This window comes from Mustela putorius, unplaced genomic scaffold (genome assembly GCF_011764305.1).
Source record: "Mustela putorius furo isolate JIRA1106 unplaced genomic scaffold, ASM1176430v1.1 tig00000151_pilon_pilon_pilon, whole genome shotgun sequence".
Taxonomy (NCBI): Eukaryota; Metazoa; Chordata; class Mammalia; order Carnivora; family Mustelidae; genus Mustela; species Mustela putorius.
In genome coordinates, this window is record NW_025421296.1 from 8424717 (window position 1) to 8441066 (window position 16350).

General features: G+C 40.3%; 1 protein-coding gene across 3 annotated transcripts in view; it reads left to right on the forward strand.

Annotated features, from left to right (window-relative positions):
* Positions 1-16350, forward strand: part of TOX (thymocyte selection associated high mobility group box) — a 300451-nt gene that overhangs the window by 137019 nt on the left and 147082 nt on the right. The window contains exons 1-2 of one of the 3 annotated variants that reach the window (XM_013064718.2): positions 13651-13871; positions 15342-15407. The exons of 1 other annotated variant lie outside the window; for it this stretch is intronic. In XM_013064718.2, the coding sequence (XP_012920172.1) occupies positions 13854-13871; positions 15342-15407 (84 nt within the window). In that variant the 5' untranslated portion in view covers positions 13651-13853. Of the gene's footprint in view, positions 1-13650; positions 13872-15341; positions 15408-16350 lie in introns of those variants that run through there. One more of the 3 variants, XM_004768782.3, reaches the window with a different exon arrangement.

Sequence of the window (16350 nt, forward strand, 5' to 3'; positions counted from 1 at the left end):
TCCACTAGAATTGTAGTGGCCCTAGGCTCCACTTTCCCACTCCTAGTTAGCCACTTTGTGAATGTCTGAGGCCATCAAAGATCCCATAGCCTGGGGTGCCTAGGTGGCTCAGTCGTTAAGCATCTGCCTTCAGTTCAGGTCCTGATCCAGGGGTCCTGGGAAAAACCCCATATCAGGCTCCCCGCCCTGTGGGAGTCCTGCTTCTCCTCTCCTGCTTCCCCTGCTTGTGTTCCCTCTCTCACTGTGTCTCTCTCTGTCAAATAAATAAATAAAATCTTCATAAATAAATAAATAGCTTTTCCTTACCAGACCCATCCATTCCTCAGACACTCCCCTTCATGTCCAACCACCACATTCTAAGTGAATGAAATTCACAATGTTATTAAACCAATAGAGGCACTATTGGGGTGATAAGCATGCTGCCTAAAAAACTGGGAATACATTCCAAACTCAGAAGACTTATTAATTAATTTTAGATTAATTGCTCTTGCTCTTGAAGAAGATTATTTGGTCACAGGCTTCCCTTTCTTAGAAAAATTGAAGAGATGACTCATATTTGCTTTATATATGATTTATATTTGTTTAAAATATTGTTTTTAAAATTTGCTTAAAATTTTGGGGGGAGATAGGTTTTGGTTAATAGTACATAGCCCAATATCATATCATGTTATATATTCATATTTATCTCTCAAAGAATAATGTATAGGCCCCCTTGACATCTAAGACTTTTCAAAAATTAGTGGGCATTGTGAATTAGATATATCAGCTTTTTATTTCTATAAAGTATGGTCGTTTTTATACAGACTGATATGTGGAAATACTCATTGTCTTAAGAACTACATGAAACACAGTGGTGGAATTTCAATTTCATTTATAAAATTAATACTTTCATCTACTCAGAACACTAATGGTTTTAATGAAGACACAGCATCTTGCAAACAAATAATTAGTTTTGTGCATGAAAGGATAAATAGAATTCCAATTAACAAATTGCTAATTTTTCTTAGAGCTCTCAGGTTTCAACCATGACAAGTAGAAGTTTTTATGTGTAATTTGAAGAATTAATTTTGTTTTTCTGCGGTTACCCAGAGTAACTGTAACTCCAAAGTATATATAATACAGTGTATGTTTATTTCAAATTAGTGAAATTGTAAGCGCGGGGCGATGGTTTTTAATTCTGGGTTTTGAAGACCATACCCAGAGCACCTGGAATAGGGTTGTTAGACCTCCAAGAGCTCAGTGATGTCATTGCATTGAAAAAACTCTTTAGGCCATATGTAAATTTTTTTAAGTAGATGATTTAATTGATGTAGGATTTGAGCTACCTTTATTACTTAAGTGAGTCATTTCATCGTTGATTTCATCTCTCATCTCACAATTTCTCATGAAAATGACCAAAACATCAAACTTGACATGTTTCAAACACCAGGGTTTCTCTGCAGCAACACTGTTCATGTTGGCACTGGATAATTCTTTTGTAAGGAGGCTAGTCTGTGCTTTGTACAATGTACAGAGACATTCTGGCTCCACCCACTAGATGCTGGTAGTACTGCTTCTGTCCAAACCCAAAGTGGGGATGGGGGGAGTGGGGGGTGGGGGGCAGGGGCAGTGTGGGGGTGAGGCAAATCACCCCCAGCTGAGAAACACTTCCATAGAGAATGTGGGTTGCTTTGTATATCTATCACGATATTATTAAATAGAATGAGCAAAGCTAGGGCCAAGCAATCAGAAAAAAAATATCAAAACAAAACTCAAATCCACAAAGATCCAAGGAAATGCTAATACCCATCTAAATAATGGAATTGCTTCATCTATATAGTTGGTGTGGTTGGCATCACAGAATCCTTCTATTAAATCAGCCTTACACCTTTAAGAATGATGGACTGAAAAACGTCTTCAGTGACTGCTAATGGATGAAGTAGAAAGAGAAGTTGTGGAGAAAATAGCAGATGTAGGAAGCCTCAGAGGCTTCCTAAAAATGTATATCCACAAGCCCTTTCCTTTTCAACAGTGTAAAAATGCAGTTTTTGATAGCACAGCTTACAATCTACATAAAGGTAGGAATGTACATGTTTTGAGAAACTACATTAGCTTTTGGAACCGCTAGTCCAAATATGTTGTCACAAATGTAGTTTCATTGCCTGAAAATGGGATGCAGTGGGGGCATCTCAAAATATGGATTTTACATATTAGATGCAAGATAGTTTCCTATCACATGTCCAAAGAGTTTTGTTGCCTATATTATGTACAATGGGCAATGGACACTATAATATAACTTTCTGAAGATCACGTTAGCTCTGAAGAAAAGACAACATCGTTCTGCTTTTAAAATAAAAATCCATCTTGGATAATTTGATCTTGCTCTAATGTTTAGTTTCCATTCTCTTCTGACTTCAATACATGTTTAAATTATTTGTTTCAATTTGAAGATCTTAAGTAACATTGAAGGATTTCTTAGTGACAAGACTCATTAGATATATTTAAAATATGTACATTTTGCTCAGAATATTCAGAAGGCATTTCAAACAAAAAAGTCCTGAGACCACTTAATCTAACATTAATATTAATTTACTTAATGGTTATAAAAATGTATTATCCCAGAATTTTTCATAGCAAATAGGAAATGTGCAAAAAGTATTAATAATGTAAAGTTTCTTATAGAAAGTGAAATAATAGGTTACAGGCAATAGAGATTACATAATTACTTTGATGTGAGCGTTATAAGGAACATTGACTGATTACTGAAACAGCCTAAGTATCTCGCTGAGTTATGCAACTGGTGAACCAGAGCAGAAGTTGTTATATAGCTCCATAAAATACAATGAGCGATTGTTATCTTGTGGGTAATTTAATGCTTAAAGCTAATAAGCTATGAAAAACAAAATGCTATAGGAGACCTATGTCATTCTATATCTTACTACTATATATTTAAGTATAACTTTGCATTTTTTTATGCCAGAACAGTCTGAAATCTTCATTTTATGGCAATAAATTCACTTGAAGCAAGTTTAGTGACTGTGATATAAAGTAGTTCATTCTGACTGGGTAATAGTTTCTCTGCAAATTAAGAGAGGCATTCCGTTGTACTTTGCATTTTCAGACCACTCCTAATAAATAAATAATAAATAAATATGTACAGATGTAAAGAACATGTTTATGGGCACATAGATACACACGTGATGCTCTATAAACTTTTCATTTATTGGGTGATTATACTACTGTTTTCTCTTGTCTACTCCATTACTTTGATTTAATATTTAAGGTAGGGCGGCACACTTACTAGGAGAGTGATTACAAAATAATGTCTGCCTATCACTTTCTCTATTAAAGACCTGTTCGCAGGTGAATTTTGTTCATATTAAGCCTGATTTTGCACTGCTTTCTGCCTATCGATCTTTCCAACAAACGACAGAAACAGTCCAATAAACTCACCAGAAGGCAGAAGTACCATAGTTTCCAGAATGTAGTACACTGTTTTTATGTTTAGTGCTCTGTCATTATCAATATATCAGATTCTGAATCTGAAATAATTCTGTCATTTTCTCATTTTCTGTCTATATATATATATATATATATATGCGCATATGTGTGTGTGTGCGTGTATATATATATTCTGTCATATATAAATCTGTCATTATCAATGTATCAGATTCTGAATCTGAAATAACTGCATGAAGAGCATATACAAGGCCGGTCTGTTAAGAGGTGTCTGAACGAGGACTCCTATCAGGGTCTTCTCATCTCAGACCCACTGCATGATGGAATCGCTCCTACATTCGGTCCTATTCTGCCAAGCCTCCCAGGGAGCAAGAGGCCCTGGATTACTCCCAGACCACATGGGGAAAGGGGAGGAATGCCTTGCATTCCGTCTGCCAATCCGGTCGCTTTGCATTAGCATGCCGGTATAGATCTGGAGAAGATTCAGAGAGCAAACTGTTCACCAGCAGCCTGACGTCAGCCTGAAAAAAAGGAACTAGCGGGCGCTGGAGCCGCGTGGGCACAGTCTGCGCACTGGAGCTGGTCTTGCATCCTTGGTCCCATGAAGATGTTGGCGATTATCTAAGATCTCACAAAGCTGACTTTTCAAATGATTCCGACGAGAGTGAGGGAAGAAAGGTTTTGGCCCCCGAAGGACAGGAACGAAGGGAAAGCTAGAGTGGGATCTGATTTGCAGAAGGTGTTGCCCAGGGACGCCGGGGGCGCGGCTATTTTCCTGGCTAGAAAGTGATTTGGAAACAAAAGCGCACGGAATGAACGCTGCTGCGGAAGAACAGAATGGCGAGAGAGCAGAGAGGATTTTCGTTCTCGCGATATTGCACTGAATTTATTTAATCCTTCGTCTCTGTCCTTTTGGAAATAACGGGTTTGGCCTATGCTCAGTGCCTGGGATAGAAAAATCAATAGGAAGGCCCCTGCCCTCAAAGAGTTCACAGTCCAGTATAGGAGACAGGCCGTGCAACAATGGCAGTACAATCACTTAGAAGCTTCAGGAAAGCACTAGATGCCGTCGAGAACTTGGGTTGGCACACAGGAGGGAACCCTAAATCATTGGCCATTTTAGGGCGGGCTTACCTTACTGCGGGAAGAGACATCTTGGTTGGGAAAGTGCAAGTTTATGCCTTTTGTTCAGTCGGAATGGTTCAGTCCCTCCTTTCACACCCAGAATGTAACAGGTTGGTTGTGCAACTCCCTGATCATCTTCACTATTGCCAGGAAAACAGGAAAGGGAGTAACAGGAAGGGATGTGAAAAAGGTTTTCCAAACAGAGGCAGTGATAGAAGTAGTGGCAGAGATTTTTTGGGCCGTATGTAAAGTACTATGCAATGAGGAACTCTAGGGTGCATCTTGGGTGACCAAAGATGCAGTCGGGAATGAGGTTAACAATGCTTAACACTTGGCCTGGCACCAGCCCGGGGTCTTTCTGGGTGGACATCATCCATGTACAAGTGGTAGAGCCATTCTCCTCATGTGTTTGAAACTAAAGAAGTGGACATTCACTTAATAATCTGAGCGAGTAGTGAAGAATTTTAGGACGTGGCCGGGGAGAAGGAAGTCTAGTGTAATGCACTGATCTTGGCATCATGTAGGGTATCACGCAGTAGAGAGAAAGGTAAGAGACTCACTTCGTGTATCTGTTAGTCATGTGTGTGGTGCTGGGTGCTTCCTCCGGGAAGCCTGGCCTTCATGACAGCCCCACGACAGGGCCATGAACGCTCACAGGGGCCACTTCTTCCCAAATTCACAGCTACCGAGTGGCAGAGAGGGGGTCCGAAATGCCACTCTGGATCATTTGACCCTGTGGTTTTTGTAACATGCCTCCTGCCTCTGCTGAACGGCTCTGGTTCGGTTAGCACTGACTCTGGAGTGAAGCGTGTTCTTAAGGAAATGCCCATCGTCGGTCAGTGGGTACCATCACAGAAATAACAGAATAAAGGCTGCTGTCCTCATAGCTCTGGAATTGGTTATGCTATTCGATCATGCCACATTTACGTTGGGATTCCTAAAACTTGAATGTTGATTGAGCCTTTTCTTTGGCCAGGCTCTTGTTTCCCTTGAGCTGACTTCTCCTGTAGGATGGTTTTCCGCCATCAGACCAGAACAGAGACTCTGCCCCACTCATTTAACTGACTCAATTCCTTAAGGCTCTCTGTCCTTGTTGATGGAGGACATGAGTACAGCCTGCCTCACAGGATTAAAGCAGTAAATCAACATGTGTGCACTTGTTACACAAGAAGCAGAAAATTCATGTTACCTGCTGTCACCGAGACTGGGGGCTGACACGTAGTAGGTGCAACATGAGATGTGTTCAATGAATGAATGAATAACTACCATATTTTTATCTGGGACTGTGTCAGTACCATTGAATTTTGAAAGGTGTTTTTGTTGTTGTTGTTGTTTGTTTGTTTGTTTTTAAGATCTTATTAATTAATTTATTTATTTGAGAGAGAGAGAGAGAAAGACTAGGGAGGAGGAACAGAGGAGAGGGAGAAGCAGGCTCCCCGCTGAGCAGGGAGCCTGACACAAGATACCTACCCGCATCCCGCATCCCAGGATCCTGAGATCATGACCATTGCCGAAGGCAGACACTTCACCAACTGAGCCACCCAGGTGCCCCAGTACCATTGAATTTTAATGAGCCAGTGAGATCAGGCTGAACTACTTACCCCAGATCTTCCCATGTGGTGATAGATTCTTCTCTCAATTTTTCAACAAAAGAGCATCATATGGTGCCATTCCAGAAAATAAAACAAAGGAGACCAATCACTTCTCACTGTGCAGTATAAATAAGGTTTAGATTAGAAGCACGCAAGCTGTTTCCAGCAACAAGACTTGTAGTTTCAGATCTGACATGTTTCTGACAAAGGAGGATGAAGGACTGGCGAGAATGCTACCAAAAAAAAATAATAATAATAATAAGAAAGAAAGAAAGAAAAAAGAAAAAAAAAGAAAGAAAGTCAAATGAGAGTGCAGGACGATCTAAGGGGAATAGTTCGAACTACTATAAACACGTAGACAATAAAAGAAACTTTGGAATGGAAACTCTGTAGATGCATATAATGCATATGCCTTGGGAAGAGGGATGTCTTCTGCACAAAGCCTTAAGCTAATGCAGGGAAAATTATGCCATAAGCTTCAGAAAAATGGATAAGTCGGCAGGGAAAGTCACATGAGATCACGGATTAAATATCAAAGGAGGTTATGCAAAAATAGATATAACTGAATAGTATTTGAAGATGTTAAAGAAAATTTAGGAAAATATACTCCTTCTGATAATAACAAAATGGATTGAGTGACTTCCCAGGTTTCTCAAAATGACAGATATATGCCAAATAGAGCTTTGCTTCCTTTCACAGTGGACAAACTCAGACTCAATAACCTCAAGGATTTAATCCAGTTTCTTAAAATGTCATTATGTTTCTATTTGGAAAACAGAAACTCTCTGTCTCTTGAAAAAAATTAATGTCAGATACAATCTTGAAAAGAAGAAAAGAATGGATATAAACTAAACATCTTGTATTTCTAATTGGTCAAGTCTGCCCTGAAAATACCAGAATATATTTCAACACCTGTCCTACCATTAGGAGATTTTAATTACCATAAATCTATTCCTGTAACATCGTTGTTATATTTAGACACAATGTTATTTTCTGAGTAATAATAATAGGGAAGTGAGAATCTCCATCTTAATAAATCTGTACCTTCCTATTTGTATTTTTATTTGGTACTACTACTTTTAATTTCAAAATTATTCAATAATTGTTTGTCCTCAAATCTTTTTTAAAAGTTTGTGTAAGCCACTCAGTTGTCACCTAACCAGTCTATAACTTCTGTTAATCACTTTTATAAATCCATCCTGCAGGTCTCCTAACCTTACTAATACTCTGAACTTCTGCTAGTCTCTTACATTCTTCTTTTGTTTTTCCCAGAAAGGGGCATGATCTTCCAGACCAGACACATGTAGAAAAAATACTCTCACTTTTTTTTCTGTGCATGTCAGATACTAAATATGCTTGCTGTGCTTAAGAAGGAAGACTAGCAATAAATGAGCCAACCCCCCAAAAGTGATGACTTTCATACTTTTCATTCCACATCTATGCAGGATTAGGAGCTGTGGTAAATGAGGTGAGAACTGATATCATGTGGAAATAGTGAGCTTAGGTTAAGGATTGCCAGCAAGTTTGAATGTACTTCTCAAATTGTTCCCTTACTGCATGGATTCAGAAAAATTTGTCTAAAACATGACAAGTTAAAGGAATGTTCTGAACCGATCATTTGAAACGACACTAGTTTCAACTGAACAGTGTAGAGTTTTACAGCTTTATGCTTTATAGAGATTCAGAAATTACTTGGGAATTCATTTCAAAAATAATATTCCTACCTGGAATCAGAAATCATTGCTCCTGATTTTCTAATATCACACACTTTGTGGAGGAAGGCCTTTTGGTTAAAACCATGAGTGTTTTCAATCATTTAAACTTATTTCCATTAGACTCACTAGAATGGAGTTGGACTGATATTTAAGCTTCTATCCCACACATTCTTTGCTTTCTTAAATAATGCATAATGAAAATGTATTGCTTTGTATTGGAAGGTGGGGGTTAATGAAGATTTCTAGAAACTTGCTTTTTTTTTTCTTTCAAACGGAGTGATGTTTTCACGATACAGGAAAATCTTTGGTCTCTTACTTATTACTATTTCATAAGTTTGTTTCGGTCTTTGCCCAGGAATTGAAAAGAGAATTAATGATTTTTTTTTTTTAAGATTTTGTTTATGTATTTGTGTGTGTGTGTGAGAGAGAGAGCAAGCATGAGCAGGGGGAGGGGCGGAGGGAGAAGCAGACTCCCGGCTGAGCCGGGAGCCTCATGTGGGACTCGATCTCGGGACCCTGGGATCATGACCCGAGTCAAGGACAGATGCTTAACCCACGGGGCCACCCAAGTACCCCAGAATTAATGATTCTTAAATAAAATATAATGAAGGTGGAATAAAGATGGGATCAGATTCGTGCAGCTGTGCTCCTAAGAGCACCATCGCCTACTGCGTACGACGGGGCACTGTCCTCGTAGTCCAGAAAGCAGAGCCTGTAGTGAAAGATCACGTGTTAATGCTGGGAGGACGGGCCCAGGGAAACTCCGGTGAGGTAGAAAGGAAGCGAGAGGGGGAAATGAGGAGACGGGGAAAGCAAACGGTGAGGCACATATTTCCAAACTGTCAGAGCTTTGCAGAAAATCCCTCCTGGTTTCTGTACGAGGGGCTTCTCTAAAGAGGTTCCAGGGAATGTTCAGGTCAGTCCCCTCTCCTGGGTCTCCTTTCCTCCACACTCTCAGGACAGGTAGCTCAGCCCTTCTGCATGGGCTCTGGGGGAAATCAGAACTTCTTTGTCTCGAGCCCAGGTGCAGAGCCATCTGATGGAAGCTGGTATCAGACTTGGGGCTCCTCAGTCACTAGCTTTGGTGGCAGCAGAAGCAGTCAGTCCAGGGTTTCAGGACTATGGGCACCGTATCATCCAGTCCTGAAAGCTAAGTCAAAGCAGGCTGAGAAGACCTGGGCTGGGGCACATGTGATTGGATGTAGGTCTCAGACAAGTGACTTACCTCGTTTGTGCCTCAGTGTTGTCATCTGTAAAATGGGAAGTGATAAGAGTCACCATATTACAAGATAATTAGAAAAACTAACTGCCTTTAAACATTTGATGTGATTCGAAAGTGTCTGAAAGGTGAGAAAAAATGGCTTGAACCATCATGGCACCACGATCTTAAGTAGGGAGCCTATACTTAAAAGAAGGTACAGGTGTGGGGTTGTGTTATAGGTTTATGCACAGCCTTATTATTATTATTGAAAATTCAGTTCCCGAAGCTAACCAAAACAAGGTGATAGACAAGTCTTCCAAATAAATCTATCATGAGGACAAAAATGAGATATAAATTCAGTTCAAAAAAAAAAAAAAAAAAGCCAGATTCTATGTTCTGGGCACAGTATTTGAGTTGTGGGTCCACTACTCTCTCTCTGCCTTCCAATGGCCAAACCTTCCCGGCAGCCTGGCTCTGCCGGGATCTTATTTCTTCCCTGTGCCTTTCACAATCACCAGAGTTTTTACCACTCAAGTTCAGGTGATGGGAGTCTGAGGGAAAGGGGTTCTCTTTCCTGTTTCAGCTCTGTGTGCTCTCTGATTGTAACCTGCATCCATTCAAAACCCCAGCAGAGAACTGCTTTCTTTGCTCGGGGTGTTGATAGCCTGTTTTCGGCTCCTTCTCCTTTCCTTTCAGTGGGAGCCACACTGTTCCGGCCCTTGTGCTCAGGACTGGTAGCTTTCAGCCTGGCTCTGCCTGGAGGCATGTTACTTTAGACTATCTTGCATCAACACAGTCAGCCTTGAAGCGGAAAGATAAATAAACACAGATTCCCTCTCCTGTGTCCCGAGACCCTGTACCTTGAGAATGGGAGGCTGGGTAGTAAGTGTAGGAGTTTGCCTTGCTCTGTTTTTATTGGCTACATTGTTGCTGGGCATGTGAACCACACTGAGAGCTATTGTTTGTTATCACCCCTCATAGCAGCTTTCAAAATGCTTTGGGTCAATGAAACAACAAAAGTCTTTGACTTCATTGCTCCTAACTTAAGTTATTTCTTCCAATATTCAAAAGGAGGAGGGGGGAAAGATGACTTATAATCTTATATTGAGCCAAGCAACCCAAAAATACTTTATTTTGAGGTGATTGCCCTCACTTATGATTTATTATAATGCATCTTCTCAGAAATGTCAAATAAACTCCCTGATATAAACATTTCTAATTTTAGCTCTCAAAAAAAAATCAAGGTATCAAATATTCCTTCAGAAAACACCCAGAAATGTAAGGTTTTCCCTTTTATAGGCAGTACAGTGCGACACTGTTCCATGGGTTCTGTGAGGTTCTCCTCCACACCCACCCGAGAGCAGTTTTCTGGGTTTTCCTCTAATGGTTTCCCTAAAAAGATCCCATTTCCTGTACCAATGCCAATGATTGATTTATAGTTCCCATTCTGCCTTTGATTTTTTCTGGTTTTAGTGGTTTGGGTAACCTCATACTGCCCATTTCTGCTCATCATTCACTAGGTTCAGACAGTGTTGGATGTCTGCTCTAGTTTTTAAATAGAAGATATAATAACTACCTAGTTTGAAAAGCTCTTTGGGATTATGGGTTCGGTTAATATCCTCTAAAAACAATTTCAAAAAACTGTAGTAGAAGATTATAAATGACTTTTTATGTGATTGCCTCCCCTGGTGCTTTGAAATGAAAACACAATAAAGAGTCTAAAAGCAGTTGGTCAGAAAGGCTAATCCTGAGTTGATGCCATTTACACTTAGATTTGAATAAGCCAGCCTCTTTATTCTTTCAGACTTTGCTTCAGGTTTTAAATTGAGAATACATGGAAATTAAAAGTCCTAGTATGCCTAGATATAGTTTTGAAAAGTTATAATGCCTGAATTCCATTGATTTCTAAGAATAATAACTGTGATAAACATGAGGAGTAAGGAAATGTAATTAGTTATTTTTAATAAAACAATTTTATTGTGACAGTTATTAACAATGTTCATCTAATATGTGGTTCCAGGTAAAGCAAAGCCAGGTCATTAATGCAATAAGGCAGATGTTGTCCCTTTGAGATTGTGTGCTATGCATCTAGGCCGTCGAGAAATACAAAGAGTCATAGAGTCTGATCCCCCGGTTTTATGATTGATGGAGTATAAAGCAGCGTGTCCTTGTGGCAAAGTCTTCTACTAGGAATCCAGACCTTGAGTCTAGTCCCAGATGGACCATGTGACCAATAAAAAGTCTGTTTTTCCAGTCATAAAGGGAGAGGTTCAGCTCGGAGGCCTTCAGGGATCTTTCCAAGACTGAAAGTCTAGAGCTCTCTGCACTACAATTCCACTTCAAATGACATGTGCCCACTACACAGATCATAGTCTAAGGAGGGTCCATCCATGCAAGGCCTGCTGGGAACCCTGGAAACAGCTCCTGGAGGGAGTGTGGGTAGGGAGAGTTGTGAACAGTATGCCAATGACCTTAACCGGATGGGACGTGAGCGTGGTGAGGACGTAGGGTCTGGAGGGAGAGGGTCTGGGATCAGGGCCCAAGACTTAGTCCAACCACAAGGAGTCCTGACACACGTATGCATTTTTGTTTGGTAACTCAAAAGTCTTCAGAAAGAGGACATATGCTCATTTACAGCTGGGTCTTTTGATTCTTCACCAATCTATATGTTTTTTAATTATATAAAAATCTTAAGGAAGAGCTACAGCTAACATTTAAGTAATGGTGTCCTAGGGATTTCTGTACATTCTTTTAAGGACTTTCTGCTCCTAGAGTAATCCACAGTTGACCCCTTTCCAAAGCCTTCAAACCATTCTCTAAAAGTTGAATCTTCTTTCTCTTCTCAAGTGATCACCTTCTCTAGGAAAGTAATCTATTTAATCAAACAAGTATTACTTAATTTTTCATAACTAGACATTTCCCGAGGGTGAACTATGTGCTGGCCCTAAGCTATAGAGACAACACTAAAGATAACTAAGATGTGCAGTGTGTCTGGTAGCTCCCAGCTCAGTCCCGTTAGTCTCCTAATAACAAAACCCATCTGGAACCAGAGGGCTCCCTGGGGGTGCCCAGAGGCAGGAAACAGCCTAGCCCTGACCAAGGGAAACCACGGGGTATAAGAAAATACCAAAGGGTGTAAGAGACATGTAAGAGCAAGTGGAAGGGAAGAAAGGCATTCTGGATGAAGAGCTGTGAACGGATGTGGGTTGTACTGAGACACAGTGAGTCCAGGGACTCTCACAGCAACAGCAACATGGCTTCTGTTCCCTTAGAAAGCAGGCATATCATGAAACAGATGTCATCCCTTCTTGTGTTTTTACATCGGAGGTCCTCTAGAAATAAGCTTTCAGAGCTTCTTAGTTAGGGTGCACCAGAGAAACAGAACCAACAGGACATGTGACTTACTATCATTGTCCCATTTGATTGTGGAGGCTGGGAAGTCCAAAACAAGTGGAGAAGCTGGAAAGGGGAGCCCATGCTATAGTTTCAGTACAAAAGTTGGCAGGCTTAAGGCCTAAGAAAAACTGATGTTTCAAGTCAAGACTGATGACAGAAAAAGACTGTTGTTCCAGTTCAGTCAGTCAGGTAGGAGGAGTTCCTTCTCACTCTCAGGAGAGTCAGCCTTTTTGTTCCATTTAGGCCTTCAACTGATTATATGAGGCCCACCTCCCAACAGGGAGGGTGGTCTTCTTTACTCATTCTACCAATTCAAATTTTAAGTTCATCCAAAAATACCCTCATGGACACACCCAGAATGATATTTGACTGACTATCTTGGCACCCTGGGGCCCCATCCAGGTGACACAAGGTAAACCATCATCCTACCTCCTCTCAATATTTTAAGGCTTAATTATAAATTATCTGGCAATATTCCACCAGCCTGATTACTAAATTGGCAGCTCACTATGACTCTTGGTTTTTTTGGAAGCCTCACAGGGCCATAGAAATTCCGGACAGTGTCTCGGGATTGAGATATCACCAACACTCTGCTTTAATAGTTTATCGACATGGTTTCCAGAACCGATAGCTAACTCATCATTGTAATTCAGAATCTATATGTTCTGATGGTTAAGTGCGTGTCCTAGAATGTCGGCTCTTGAAGCTTGAGCATCTGTAGCTTAAATTCTCTGTGCCTTTGTGTCTTTCTTGGTAAAATGTAGGTAATAACCCCAATGTATTAATAATCCCCAACTCCTGGTTGTTGTGAAGATTGAATCTGTTAATACATATCAGTTAATACGTGGAAAGCTACAAGCAGGTGATGGGGACATGGAGCGTACTCCAAAAATTAGCTATTCCCGTATTCACATACCTTTTATTGTAAAATGCTGCTTCAGCCTTGGCTCAATGTTAGTTAAGCTTTGGTACTTTTTGAGGAAAGAGTCTTTATCATCGGATATGCTCAATTAGCATACACTTTGGATAGACTCAAACCAAAACTTCAAAGCCTTAGTTGGCTTGAGAACAACGCCAGATTTAGAAAATGAGTTCGAGAACATGAAATAGAAAGTAACACATTTCTAGAATATGCATAGGCCGTGGAGTATTCGATCCACTCCACTACTTCTGCTCAGTCGAGTTTGTTATAGTCAGAGAAACTGTCCATATTTTAAATGGTTCTTTGGCATCTTAACATTAAAAACATTTGCAAACAAACCAACAGCGGGTGGGGGTGGAGGAATGCTGAATGATGCTTTTTGTCAGGTTGTGAGTTCTTAGCACTAACGGGTGGATTGACCTGGGGGCTAGCCTGTCTTTGGGTGGAAGGCGTTCACCTGACTGATGGAAAAGCAGCCTTGGGTAAGTCACTTGGACTCATGACTCCTGAGCCAGATGACAAAGCAGCCAAATGTCTAGCTGGTCTTTTCTAAGTGTACTATTTCTGACTTGTCCTAACAACCCCATCATTTAGTAAGTGATTTCGTATCTGTTTAGATAAGTTTGTTCGTAGAACATGAAATACATTTGCAAGATGATGTGTGAGGAAACCCTTCAGTTCCTTGAACTTAACCTTGTGAGTGCTTCAGTGTCCTTGGGAATGTCTTTACTTGTTTCTGGGAATCTTCAGGGCACCCACCTGCTGTAGGCTCCCGTTGAGGCTGGGGGGTATCCCAGTGTTTGTACAACCCTCTTACATTAGCAGCTCATGGGTGATGGAATACAATGTCTATAACACTGTTTTCTCTTTTTGGTTGATATATAAAATATGTCCATATTGCTATGTACTTGCACCTCCATCAGTAACACTGCTCTGTCTTGAAAAGTCATTTTTCAGATTTTCAAGTTCCCCTGTCTGACATTCGTCTGGCAATGGAAGTATATTCAGAGTCAGCTCTTTGAAGCTCACTGTATTAGTCCACTTGATTATTTCCTAGGGGAAATTCTTCTTCGAACTAAAAAAAGAATGCTTTGCCCATTTATCAAATGACTAAAGATAGCCGGGGATCACGTCTGAATGGAGTGATTACTGCTTTTGAAAACCCCAATAATGAAAAGTATGTTATTGTTGTTGTTGCGTGGCCGCTGCTTGAGCTATCCCACGGTTCTGCCATTGTACCCCTGAGTCTCCTCCTCCCTTCTTGTTCCCGACTCGCAAATGCGTGTATGAATTTCTGTGCCTCCGTGATACCTACATGAATTCTGTATCTCTGAAAAATTTGAGAGAGGAATGTTGAATCGCGGAGCTTGTACGTTTTTACTGGTATTCATGGTCATGATCATTCTTTGCCACGGTTGTAGCCCCACACACCTTTTGCAAGTGTTATTATAAAGTCATAACCATTCTTCGGAAGGCTATTGCGATGAAGCCAGTTTCAGCCTGTTTTAAAAGCTCTGCACTTTTTCACTCTGAAGAGCTAAACTCAGAACGCTTTGAGCTGTGCCTTCGTGTATTTGTATAGTGTAAAGCTCCATTCATTTAATACTTCATTACAACTGAACTGCAGTCCGTATACGTGGTATGCAAAATGAGCCATTTTGTTTTAAAACAGATTGCAGATGAAAGGAAGCCATTCATTTCTTGCTTGCTTGCTGTAATTACTAGAGCACTAATTACTCCAAATCACTGACATCCAGGGTCAGGAAGGATGGCAACAGAAACGTCAAAGAAAAGATGGGGCTCACTTGGCTATGACAGATTTTCCATACTCCCAACCACAGTATTTTTTTTTTTTTTAATGGCTACTGTTTTCCAGTTTGATGGTGAAAACAGCAACAACAAACATGCACACAGTCAAGATTGCTGAATGTTTACTATTATTTCATTCGCAGTTTGACGGTGAGAACATGTATATGAGCATGACAGAGCCGAGCCAGGACTATGTGCCAGCCAGCCAGGTGGGTTAATTAATCTTCTCTGCCTTGTTTCAAATTGTAATTAAACAAATTCAAAGAGTTGCATTGCAAATGAGTAGCACTATCAGTAACTGCCGCAATCAGGAATAATCATAATTTATAAACAAAGCATTTAAGCCTTGTTTCCAGTTAATGAGATAGAGCTGATAAAACACCGGAGTTGGCATTTGTTGAAAGATACTACCCTGTTTCCTCTCCAGAATGGCAAGCAGCTGTTTTGCCAGCATGATCTTTCCTAAACAGTTGTTTTACCTTTAGGAAATAAAGTCTTTACAGGTGCGGGTTATTTGTGCTTCTGACTATAGACGAGTTAATCATTATAAGCTACACATGTCACAGATAGCTTTCATTATCAACCATTGGGGCAGTCTTCAATACAATATTACATTTATAACCAAAATCACGTGGCCGGTTTGCACTATATGGCTGCCTTCAGAATCTACTGGGTGGGTAGCTTTCCAGCCAAAATGCGCGATATGATTGAAACCTTTTGAGAGCACGTTTGTATCCATTTCCCTGGGAATGGTTGACAAGGTATTTAATCATGAGAAGTGACAACAAAAGTCCAATGAAAATGTAAATGGTTACATGAAAAGTAAATTCTGGATTATTTATTTTTAGATACTTAAGACCAGACCCTTTAATCTGGTGAGGGCATTTAAAGCAAAATTGTAAGTGCCCGAAGATGCCAGCACACCATAATATGTAAGGACATTGTAAGGAAAAATAAACACATGGATAAGTGAAAGCAAAGGGAGAGTTCATAGGAGCATTTTGTAGATTTGGACATTTTTTTTTTCCTGGAATAGCAAAACCATGGCAGTTGGAAATTTTATGTATCAGTACCTATGGCAGAAACCCTAAGACAGGAGTTTCCAGTGCCCACATAACCGCCCAGAGAGATTTGATATGATAACTGGGATGG